This window comes from Erithacus rubecula (genome assembly GCF_903797595.1).
Source record: "Erithacus rubecula genome assembly, chromosome: 3".
NCBI lineage: Eukaryota > Metazoa > Chordata > Aves > Passeriformes > Muscicapidae > Erithacus > Erithacus rubecula.
The window spans coordinates 137,434,915-137,447,596 of NC_136689.1; the positions used below are offsets into that span (position 1 = coordinate 137,434,915).

The following is a 12,682-nucleotide window of genomic DNA, read 5'->3' on the forward strand; positions in this document are numbered from 1 at the left end:
AAAATTAGAGATCAGCTCAAAAGTCAACAATCTCCAAGACCTGCAGCAACTCCTTGGAGAGATCAACTGGATGAAATCGATTTTGGGAATCACAAATGAAAATCTTTCATCTTTGTTCGATCTTCTGAAAGGAGACGACAACATCAAATCCCCCAGGACTCTTACACCAGAAGCACAAGCAAGCTTGCAAAAAGTTGCAGAAATTATACAAGACAGACAAGCACACCGACATGTGGACTCTTTACCATTCCATTTAGCAGTGTTGGGAGAAGAAACCCAGCTATATGGTTTAATTTTTCGATGGGACGAACACAAAAAAGACCCTCTTTTAATTATAGAATGGGTTTTCCTATCTTACAGATCTCCAAGGACAATTCTTACAGACTTAGAAATGACAGCACAAGTGATAATAAAGGGAAGAACAAGGTTGATGACAATGACGGGCAGGGTCTTTTCAATGAACAATGCAGCAAGGACCACAGATTTCTACAATACCAATGAATCAAAAAATGAATGAGGCAGCAGCTTGGCCTCAATCTCAACAAGTAACACCTTTGAGCAGACAAATTCCTATAGAGACACACAGACCTGCAACAGCAGCTCAAGATACTTTAGTTGATTGGGCAAATATTAGAATGGACTTGACAAGAAGCAGAGGATGTCCTGCAATTGGGACTGGTGAAATAGCCATGTCAGTGAATTATGACCCACAAGGACAAAACCCAAGATGGCAAAAATTAAATCATGATTTAGTTAACGATTTAATTATGGCAATTAGAGATTATGGACTAGGATCTTCATTTTAAACAGCTTTTAAAAGGTATTCTCAATGAATATGACTTGACTCCATATGACATGATATCTCTTGTGTCATTGATACTTACTGACACACAAGGACTTATGGGAGAGCAGATGGAGAAGAGCTTTGGATGAGCTGCGAAAGAAATACCAAGGTGGTGCTCATGCTAACCTCACCATGGCAGAATTAGCAAGAGACCCTCCTCTCAATGAGCCAGAACAACAAGCCACCAGGATTCCAAGGGGAGTGTTGGCAGACATCAAGGAAAAAGGATGTGAACTTATCTTTAAACAAGATATAAAAGACTTAAGGACTGACAGTGAAACATATTGTTTATATGCTGTTGTATTTTATCTTTTGTCAACTATGTTAGGTAACAAAGAGGATTTACCAGTGATACAGCCAAGAGAGAATGTTTGGGAAAATTTAGCATGGACAGTGGGGTTGGACACAATTTGTTTGAGGCATTCCAGGCAAAAAAGCCATTTTCAACGTCTGGTGGGATTATCAGTGAAAGAATGGTCCATTCCGGAGGGCATCCCTTCATGGGTGATGTGAGTTGTGACAACTCCTGTGGACGGATGGCATGTGTGGGTTCAATTTCTCCCTGTGGCCTTTTTCAAAGCAAAAGAATTAGAAATTTTTGGTTTGACAATGGACTTTTGAATTGCAATTAAGGTTTTAGGAGCGACAAAGAACCAAACAATGGATGTTACTCCAAATCAGAATGTAAATAACAATTATACTGTAATCTCAAACAAACCATCCTTCTGAGTTCTAGCACAGTTATCGTGGCTGGGTGGTCTGTTTGACTTTTTTCATCTTTTGCCTCTGTAAAAAGAAATTTTGAAAGTAGGTTTATATATATTAGTGGATCTTATTGCTATTCCCACTGCTTTGCCGTGCATCATCCCATGCACTCAGTGCGCCTTGAACAAAGTTGTGAAAAGGGTTTTTTTGGTGCAAACAGTGGGGGAAGATGTGTGTCCAAGTTTGGGACAAATTTTAGGAAAAAAAAGACCTCCAAAGGGTCCCCTCCCCCCTTACAATTCCTTCCTTCACTAAGCTCGGAAAGAATTTTCTTCAGGGGAAAGTGGAAAAAACTTTTTATTAACAAAATACAAAAGAAACACTTCCCAGCACAGACCCAAATTGAGATGAACTCGGCAGATCTTCGCCGGGAAGGGCAGCAGAGCTTCTTTGGCAGACTTCCAGAGGTGGTCTCCGAAGTTCAGATCCGTGTCCTCTGGAGCCGGTGCAAATCTTAGGGATGGGGGGGGGGGAAGGGAGAGGGGCAGTTTAGGCAGCCGGGGGGGGAAAAGCAGCTGAGCAGCTGAGGGGAGGGGGGCAGGGGGGCAGCAGAAGCAGCGGCAAGCAGCAGCCAAAGCAGCAGCAGCAGCGAAAGCAGCGGCAAAAAGCCCCCAAAAGCCAAAAAACACCCGGCTAGATAAACAGCCCGGGGGAGGGGCCGGCAGCTCCATGGTGGGGGGTAGGGAGAGGAGCTAGTCAAAACATAACCCATAACAATGTGGAAGCCCAGGGCATAACCCTGGCCTCCTTGGGGGGTCTCAAAACCCCCTGGCGAGGGTCTCAAAGACTCCTGAGTGAGACCCTGGTGTCTCAGACACTGAATTCTAACCCCTGGGGAAAATTACAAACCCAGAGGAAATGGAAACAAGCTACCAAAATTAGTAAAGTGTAAATTAGACCTTCAGAACGTAGATAAATATGTCTTTTTGAATGTTTATGATAAGGGACACCTGGCCAAGATGGAGAATTTGAGGGGTGGACACCTTTTCCTCCTTCTTCTCCATGTCATCCATGTTGAGTGACACATTGGCACTCTTGGATTGGATGAGGTCAGGGCTGGACCATTTAATAAAATTGTATTGTATTGGAAACATTTTGTAAACATGTAATATGTAGTACAAACTATCTAAGATAAGCCCTGCCTTCACCAGGCAGATCCCACCATGGATGCCAGGCTGAGCAGACCCTGTTGGCCAGGCTAAAGGTGCCTGAGATAAGAAACAATAAACAATCCTTGGAATAAGAGAAAACCGTCTCCAGCAATCTCTCTTCGGCTGCTTCAGAGAAAACCAGGGTTTGAACCACCTTCGTGTCCCTCTGGGATGGTCTCGGGGCAAAGGAGAAACCCCAGATTGGGACACACCCCCTTCCGTCATCTTCCAGCAACATACAGCAGAACACTTCAGTCAGTTATCTACTTCAATAAACATTTCATTTCAGTCTAGAGAGAAAAGTTCCTTTTTTTGATTTAGGCTTAGGGGATGTCTTCACTTTCACAATCTGCATTCGCCTGGATCTGCAAACCATGATTCCCTCCCATCCCCACAGTCCCTCCAGAGCTGTGTTATGGGTTATGCTGCACACTTGGGGTATTCCTTTTAAAGGCAAGCTGCGGAAAAACAAAATTCTCTTCATTTCTTTTTCTATTAAATGTCTCTGTCCATATTTCCAGTCCCAAAACAGAAAAAAACCCCATTCCCTTGAGGAAAAATTCCTCTTCTCAAGCACTTTAACCTCCCCAAATGTATTTCACAGTTTAAAGAAATTTCAGTAGAGTTACAGTGCCCTCATAGCCCACAAAAAACGGTTTTCAGCTACTTATCCATGGCATCTTTTCAATCTCTTCCCATCTCGAAACTTAATCTTCATTTCACTGACTTCAGTAGACTTCTAGCTTTATTCTTCTCATTCAGGGGAGCTCGGGAGATCAAGAATCTTATCCAGGCATTAAAAGAGTTAAAATTGCATCCAGAATGTGGAGAAACCGGGCTCTCCTTTTTTCAGGCCCTGTACTCTTCCCTCCAGCTGCTCCCACCACCTCCTCCATGTGAAACCAGCACAATGGGACAAGGGGGAGGTTCTTAGGTCTTTCTCTTTCTTTCTTCTTCTTCATTATTTCCGGTAGTAGTTTCTGGTTGGACAGTTAGTGCTGCACTATGGGTCACAGGTGTTTGGTTACAGGGTTGAAAGTATAAATAATATAGGTGTTAGCTCTTTGTTAAACTGTTCAGCTTTAAGAGACTTTGTAACTAGCTAGATTTGCCTCCATTTTAGCTGGTAGCAAGAAGTGTTGCAGAACTCTCTGTACTTTAGAAAAGATTTAATAAACAACCAAGTCTAAATGAGAAAATTGGCTCCTTTGTATTTCTAATCCTAACTCAGAGTGAAGGCAGAAGAAAATGAAGAAAAGCCACTAATTAAGTGGTGCAAATAAAGCCACTACAAGGGGTGCCTACAGGTGATCTACATGCCACTTCCAGAGCTCTTCGTGACACTGTGAGTTCCACTCTTTGTTCCACATCTCCTTATGGCTACAGCTAGCAGAGTATAAACTGTACAGCAAAACCATAAACTTCTGTCCCAAACTGGATTTTCTGACCCCTTGGATGAGTAGAAGAGTCGCTGCTGCAGCTCACAGTTGTTCTGTGATCACGTTATTCTGAACAGCACCCCACAGGTCTCCTGAGTCTCCCCAACAAAGGAGACCCCAGAATGAGCTTTGATTTGGACTCCTAAGGAAGGATACGCATTCTGTAACTCAACGATGGCCCTGATTTCTGCATCTCCCATGGGATCTCCAGACTTTAACAAAACCCTTGACATTGTACCAACAACAGCACTGGGCTCTGGGAGTCCTGGCTCTGAGGTTTTATTTTCTCGCCCAGTTTTGAGACTCAGTTTGGCGAGCCAGGTAGGAGAGAATTCTCTGCCTGGCTGCAAGGTCAGCTGGAGATGGGCAGGCCCTTGACATGCCCTGAGAATTTCCCAGAGGGACTCCACGCTTCACCAGCTCTCTGTGGGGGGAGACAAGGACAGACTACAGGAAATTCAAGGTATTTTTTGATTGCTTTGGATTTTCTTTCTGGTCCTGGTTCAGTAACTCCTGTAAGACGAGTGTGACGACTCACACAGGGCACTGGATCACGGGTGAAATTCCCAATGTTGATACCAAACAGGCTGGAGTCCTACAGGGGTTAGAGTCCCCTAAAAGAAATCTGATGATTCTGATGATTTTAAGTATTGGCCTAGGTCTTGGAATTTGGGGGTTGATTGTTGTGCGTGTCATTTTGTGCCTTCTGTGCATGACTGGTGTTTCCTGTCTGTGTGTCTATTAGTAAGAATTCATTTGTTGCCTGTGTGTCTGTCAAAAGGATTTTGGCTTGTGCTACCTCATTCTGCCTTCTCTTGGTGGATCAGGATTGTGTGGGGCTCTACCGTGTGATTCTGTTGGATCCCACAAACCTGGGGGTTTTGAGGTTTTTGTGCTGTCAGGCACTGACACCTTGGAGAACACTGCTTTTGACCTGAAGACTTGGAGAACGCTCCTATATTTGAGTGATGGAGTTAAAATCAGGGGTATAAATAATTAAAAGTGTGTTATTTCACATGGTAAAGGGTTTTAAATTTCAGGTTTCTAAAGAATAGTAATAAATATGAGACAAGATGGAACATTTTGAGTGTTACCTTTTTCAATGTTCGTCTTCCTTCTGCTTCCTTTTTCTTAAAAATTTCAAGTAGCAGTTTCTGGTTGAACGGTTAGAGTCACACCGAGGGTCATGGGAATTTGGTTATTGAATTAAAAGTATAAACAATAGAGATGGTAGTTCTCTATTGGACTATTTGGCTTTCAGAGAACTTAAAGCAGCTGGATCTGTCTCCATTTTCCTTGCTTCTAGCAGGTAGCTGGAATTGCTGCTGAACACTCTATACTTTTGGATAAGATTTAATAAACAACCAAGCCCGATCACAAGAAAACCTGTTTCCTTCATGTATTTGTTAATCCTGGTTCTGAGTGAAAACAGAAAAGACTAAGACAAGCTACTGATTAAGTAGTGCAAAACTCCCACTGCTGTTACATGATCCTTTTGTGTTAATTGCTTGTCAGCTTTGCAAATGCCAGCACTGGTGCAGGACAAAACTCCAATTCCCAATCCCAGTGTCAATGCAATGAGAGTCAAGACAGGAACACAATAATGATAATTATAGTGATAATTTTCACCGCAAAGTGAGGGTGTCTGGATAGAGTCAGGAGTGGGCAGCCCCAGCAGGATGGAGAATATCAAAAAGACTCCCCTGGGGTGAGTTTTGGCTCATTGGAAAGATTTGGGAGGGGTCCCTGGGAGCAAGTTAAAGCGAATTAATTCAACATTATAATCAGTGGTGGCCCCTATATGAATTAGAAATTGAGGAAAGGTGGCCTGTAAATGGGACCTTACAATATAATACCCTATTGCAGTTAAGGTTATTCTTAAGAAGAAAAAGCAAATGGAACAAAGTCATTTTCCTGGACACGTTTCTCACAGAAACAAGCCTGAATGGCAGAGAGAGTGTGGTATTAGTTTACCCCAAAAAGATCCCTTAGTTTTGGCCCAAGAGAAGGATGGAGGTAAAAGAAAAATGAGAAGGTGTTGTTGTGCAGGTAGTAAAGGTCAGAGTTGTCTTAAGATGAGAGAGGAGAAGAAGACAGTGAGATTAATCTTTTAGAATTACAATCTAATCTCCTGTAATGGTCTGAAAGCAAAACCAGTGAGAGACTTCAAGTCAGAAATACAATTTAATAGGAAAAAAAAAAAAAGAGACAAACAAAATACACACAATAGTACCGAAGAAAATCTACTGCCAGAGCTTGGATACAACCTGACACCCCGCTAGTTTGGGTGGTGGCAGCAGTCCAGATGAAGTGGTCTTGTTGAAGTAGTGATCCTGTAGAAAGGTCTGGTAGCTCTTGTTCTCTGGAAACCAGCGGGTAAAGGCTGCCTTGGTGTTGCAAATCTCAGTTTTTAATCCAGGTATGAAATGCTTGGCTCCTCCTCCTGAGTGGTGCGTCTCTCCGTGGCATGATGTAATTTTATCAGTCATACAGTGAGACTCACTGGCCCATTAACAGGAGATATCTCCCTGGAGGAAGGATGGATTATGGTAATGATGCCTTAAATTCCAAGTTTTCTGTTCTGCTTGGGTATGCTTTTCTGTTGTGCTTTAGGGTGGTAACGACAAAATAGTCCGATACCATCTATGGATTCAAGGACAGTCTCCTCAGAATCCAGGCCCTAAGTACAAAGAATGTGAGAAGAGGAGGGCAGGCCAGCCAGGAGGCAAGGAGGATGACACCTTTCAGCTTGAGACTATTAATTGGATGGTTGACTCCTGTATGCAAATGGATTGAAATTTATAAAAATGTGAAATGATGTGAACAAGCCCTCTTTTACTTTCACCTTGGAGCCACCTCAGGCAGGGCAGGGGCCACACTGTGGCACAGGTACTGCCAGGGTGTGGCCTTTCTGGGCCTTTCCATAAACACTGGTTGTATTTGCCCTAACTCTGTGTGATCTCTGTTGCAGCTCCTAAAGGCATCAGCAAAGATAAACAACATTGCCCTACCTGGTTTTCAACAGCTGGCCCATTAACAGAAGACATCTCCCACACAGATAAGAATCACTGCCCCAATTGGTTTCAGCAGATGGTGACAGAATATAAACTTTTGGTCACATCTTACAATGTAACCTAGGATATCTCCTCAGGAGAGTTTTCTACTTAGCCAAAGTAGCAGGCCTGAGCTATGATTTTACAAGAGTAATAAGGCCCTCATTTTTACAGGGCTTTACTTATATGCTACATTTCTCCCGGTTCTGCAGGTCGGGGGGAATTTGCCACATGGAACCTCTCCATCCAGTTCTTAAATGTTCATTAAAATGGGCTTCTTAGCTAATACAGAAACAGCATTTTTCATGAAAATGATTTGCATGGCTTTGCCTCTTTCAGGAAATAATTTTTATTATCTTGGGGAGGCATCAAAATGGGGTCCCTGGCAGTCTTTTTCACTGAACGTCCCAATATCATGGATCACTCACCTCAAACTTTCTGTTTGGGCAAGCGTTGCTGCTTCTGTGTTACAGAACTTATCAAAAACCCCACTGGAGCTCCCTTTATCTCTTTCTCCACTGGTTCCAGCCACATTTATTGTCCTCTGTAAATCCTTCTACATCCTTCTAAAGCTTTTGCATTTGCCAGTCTTTAAGTTCTGCCCAGCATCTTCACCTGGGGAAAAGTCACTCTATGAAAGGCCAAGTGTCCACAGAGAAGTCTTGAAACTGTATTTGAATAAAGGGACAGAGTTCCCACAGCCATGCCCCCGTGGGGTTTCTCTCTTGGGGTTCTTTGGGCACAGTCTCTGTTTATCCCCAGCTCCCAACTTCAGGGTGCTCTCTTCCTTTCCCCAATGCTGAGGCACATTCGAGGTGCAGCCTTCCAAACCCACCTGCCCCACATCCCCCTCGGACCTGGCATTTCCCCCCATTGTTCAGAAATTCAGGCTACCTGGGTTATGCAATAGCCTTTGTGTCTGTTCTTCTATTACACTAAAGTGTGGGAGTTCAAACACTCTGATGAAACCACCTGTGACAAACTTCGTGTCTTCTCATGTGGACACATCAAGACCCATTTTGAAGCCACTGACAACCATTTCTCCTAAAGACCCCGACCGACCGAGTCATTTTTCAAGGACATCACTGCCCATCTTCCTATAAACTCCCGCCCTGTGAGGGTGGTGATGGCCTGGCACAGGCTGCCCATGGAAGCTGCGGCTGCCCCGCCCTGGAAGGGTTCAAGGCCAGGGCTGGACGGGGTTTGGAGCAGCCTGGCCCGGGGGAAGATGTCCCTGGCCGGGCAGGGCTGGCCCCGGGCGCGCTTTAAGGTCGCTCCATCCCGAGCCATTCCCGAGCCCGGGGCGGGCGCTCGGCAGCGCCAGCAGCTCGTGCTGCCGCCTGCTGGTGGCACCCGGAACTGCCGCTGCTGCCCGCGCTCGCTGCTGCCTCCGGTGGCCAATTCCGGAACTGCAGCTGCAGGGCGAGCTCGGGAGCCGGGCGGGCTAATGAGGGAAAATCCCCGTCTGGGTGGCAAAAGAGTTTTCCTGCGTTTAACACCATGTCTTTTAGAAATAAATGGCTGGTTCTGCCTCTCTCCCCTTATCTCTGTTTTCTTTTTCATCCTTTTTGTTTGGTTTTGTTTTTTCCTCCTAATGTTCTTTTATTTTGTTGCCTCGAATCAGGAATTTTGGAACTTTTTGAACTGATTGTTCATCCTGTTTTAATTACCCCAAGCAGCCCCTTGCAGCTCCTGCTGCTCCAGATGCCTCCCCAGCTCTGTCCCTGTCCTGGACACATTCCAGCCCCTCTGGGTCCTTCCTGAGGGGCTGCAGTAAATGAACAAAAGGGAGGAACATTTCTCCATCTCCTCATTGAGGGTCAAGGATTGGAAAACAAAACTTTCAGTTGCCTTTTGGAAAAACCGCTTTATTTTTGCAGAAGAGGCACCCTGAAGAAAAGGTGCTAAAGGAGCTGTAGTGGATTCATCAGGTGAGTAAAAATCAAAGTCTTGATAAACCTTTACAGGCCAGGTGAGCAAGGATCAAATTTTTGATCAACTTTTGATACACCAGGTGAGCAAACAGCATTTTTTTGGATCCATCAGGCGATGTAGGCAAGGAGTTTTAGGAGGTGGCAGTGCCATTGCTGCTCCCAAACCCCTGCATGGGGAAGTGTCTCCAAGGTCACTGTGGTCTTGGTGGCCTTGTGGCTCAGAGGCTTGCAGTGAACACTGTCGTGGCCACAGTGGCCAGGAGAAGCCCCCAGAGGTGGGGGGAGGTCCTGGGGAGAGTCCCACCTGGGAGGACAAAGAGAGGGGTCAGAGTGCCATGGGGGAGAAGGACAGGGGGACAATGGGGTGTGGGGGTCATGGGGGTCAGGAGGACCATGGGGGTAAGAATGGGGACCATGGGGTGTGGGGATCAGGGGGATCAAGGGAGTCAGAAGGCCATGTGGGGGAGGGACAATGGCGACGGGGTGATCATGGATTGAGGGTCAGGTGGGTCAGGGCCCCATGTGGGGTGACCATGGACTGAGGAGGTCATGGCGTCAGGGGTTCAGGAGGCCATGGGGTGGGAAGAAATGGGTAAGGAGGTCAGTGGGGTCCCCTCTGGGCCATGGTGTCCCCAGCATTGGGTGTCCTTGTCCCCAACCCTCATGGAGCATCCCCGTCCCGGCCCCCCAGGGAATAACCCCCTGTGACATCACCTCTCAGCCACTCGCAGTTGTAGTTGCTGACATTCCCGCTGGAGCGCAGCTCAATGGTCATCGTGCCCCCTTCTGAACGGACATCGGTGACATCGAAGGTCTCGAAGGGCGGCACCACACTCCTTATCATGGGCTTGGAGGAGAATTTCTGGATGTCGGCGCCGTGGCAGGTGTGCAGGTGGAACAGCGTGTCCGTGCCGTACCCCGCCGCCACCTCGCGGCTCTGCGACGTTGACGCGAACTGCCCAAAGCGAACCTTGTCACCGACTTTCACCTTGAATGCACATCATACAGCCCCCTGTACGTGCTCTGGCAGTTGTTGGGCACCCTCAGGCGCTGCACAGCCTGGGTCAGCAGGAAATGCAACGTTTTGAAGTGGAATTTCTTGTGGTATTGCTGGCGGGAGCTGCCGGCCTCGCGCACAGCTTTGTTGAAATCGCTGTACAGACTCGATCCGGTGTAGACCCTGAGGGCAATGAGCTCGTCCTGGCTCAGGCTGGTCATGAAGCTAGTCTGCGCCTGCAAGGTGGTCTTGAATTCATTCCAGACCTTGGCAAACTCAGGATTCTGGAGAAATTCAGTGCTCTTGAGTTCTGGCAGCTTCGTGACCATGTCATCGGCACAGGTCAGGTACTGGTCATCAAAGGACTTCTGGGCCATGTCCAGGGGCACCACTTCAATGGCCACAGTGGCCACGGCCATTGCCAGCAGTGCCAGGGTCTGAGTCAGGGGGGCCATGGAGAGGAGAGTCCACGGTGGCCACTAGGAGACACAAAGTGGGCACAGAGTGGACACAGAGGAGACACAGAGTGGAACTGAGGGGAAATAGGGGATGCTGAGGGGGCACTGAGGGGCCCAGGGGACACTGATGGGATGCAGGAGACGCTGAGGGACATGAGGGGACATGGGGAGGATTCCTTGGTGAGGGGCCGAGGAGGGACAGTGGGGTCAGCCTGGGGAGGAGCGGCACCCCCAGACAGGAGAACTCTGGACATGTACTGGGAACCCAATTCCAAATCCTGGGGTCATTTTGGGAGCCTCCCCAGTGTCCCCAGTGTCCTCCAGAACCCCAATCCCACTCCCACAGTCCTATATCCCCCTTCACGGTGTCTTCTCATCTCGCCTGCAGGACCCTGATCCCAAATCCTGGGGTCACTTCCTGACTCCCCTCCAGCAGCCCCATTTCCACTCACCACCCCTATCCCTCTCCCATTTTTATGTGTCCCCCCTCCCAGTGTTTCCCAGTGCCTCTTGTGACCCAATCCCTGTACCCAGTCTCTTGTATCTCCCCTGCTTACACACCCTGCCCCCCAGGAGCCTGACCCAAGGCCTGGGGTCCCCCAGTGTCCCTCTTGTTCTCCCCCATTCCCCAATCCCAGTCCCATTCCCAAGAGTCCCCCAGTGGGCCCTCAGGAAATCAATCCAGTCCCATGTGCCTACCAGTGCCCCCCCAGTTCCCCCCAGACCCCAGTCCCACAATCCCCTGTCCCCTATCCCCCCAAGTGTCCCCAGTGTCCCCCCAGCCCCTGATACCGAAATCAGCCGCAGTGAACTCCCTGACACACCTGGGGGTACCAGAGAGCCGGAATTCTTTATCAGCTCAGACTCACAGCAGATCTCTCCTGCTCCTGCAGCTCAGGGGAGCTTTGCACAGGGTATTTATCCACCCTAATTTTAAATATTCATTAAAATGGGCTGGTAGCTAACAGAAAACCAGGACTTTTCCTGTAAATAATTTGCATGGCTCTGCCTCTTTTGGTATAGAATTTTACACAACAAGGGAGCCATAAAGGGGGCTTCAGGATGTGGTTATCACTCAGTGGTGCAATATCCTGCATCACCTGGCCTTGACCTTTTGCTTTTGTTCGGCGCTGCTGCTTCTGTGTTAGAGAACGTGGCAAAGCCCCTCATGGGCTCCAGCCACCCTCACCCTGCGGTGTCCCCACTACTACATCCTTTAATAATTTTCTGGTATTTCATCTTTCAGTCCTATCCACCATCTTCAGGAGAACAGAAACTTTCTATTCTCTTTCTTATTTCTGATCCACCAGGACCCCCGTCCCACAGTCCCACATCTCCCCCAGTGTCCCCAGTCCCACTCCCCACTGCTCACTGGGTTGCTGCCACACCCCAGACACCAAATGGGGCCCCCTGCCAGATGACATCCCTGTAGGCACCCCAAGCCTGGGGATGATCTCTTGGGGCACTGCCTGGCTGGCTTCCCTGGCTGTGTTGGTGTTGCAGGAGAAGCTCTGGGCCCCCAAAAAAGGACTCCACCAACACCAGGAGATACCTGAACCCTTCTTTGCATGGTAGCTCAGAAAATCCATTTGCCTGCAATCCCTAGAAGTGTTTCCTCTTCCAGAGATCCCTGGAGGTGATGGGTTTGAGCTCAAAGAGTTAATTTAAAACAGACCTGGCATTCAGTTCTGGAACTGACCTGACAGTTCTGTCCTAGGTACACTGAGTGTCTGAGGTTGCACACCAGTCTCCATCTCATGGACTCCCCCGAGGTTTCACCAACTGCAGCATCAGTCGGGGTGGGCCTGGCCCGGTTATTGGGCCAGAACTGGATACAACACTGGGCAGAACTGGACACAGCACTGGACAAAACTGGACACAGCACTGGACACAGAACTGGACACAGTACTGGACAGAACTGGACACAGTACTGGACAGAACTGGACACAGCACTGGACAGAACTGGATACAGCACTGCACACAGAACTGGACACAGCACTGGACACAGAACTGGACACAACACTCTCAATGTGCCTGACTG

The 12,682-nt window shown here is 47.8% G+C and overlaps 1 protein-coding gene across 1 annotated transcript; it reads right to left on the minus strand.

Moving 5' to 3' along the window:
- Positions 1-9,230: 9,230 nt before the first annotated feature.
- On the minus strand, positions 9,231-10,678 carry LOC306800062 (NAD(P)(+)--arginine ADP-ribosyltransferase 2-like). Its single transcript, XM_079301860.1, is given in 3 exon segments — positions 9,231-9,490; positions 9,901-10,182; positions 10,185-10,678. Coding segments are annotated over 3 exon segments (822 nt in total). The 5' UTR covers positions 10,639-10,678; the 3' UTR covers positions 9,231-9,404.
- Positions 10,679-12,682: the final 2,004 nt, after the last annotated feature.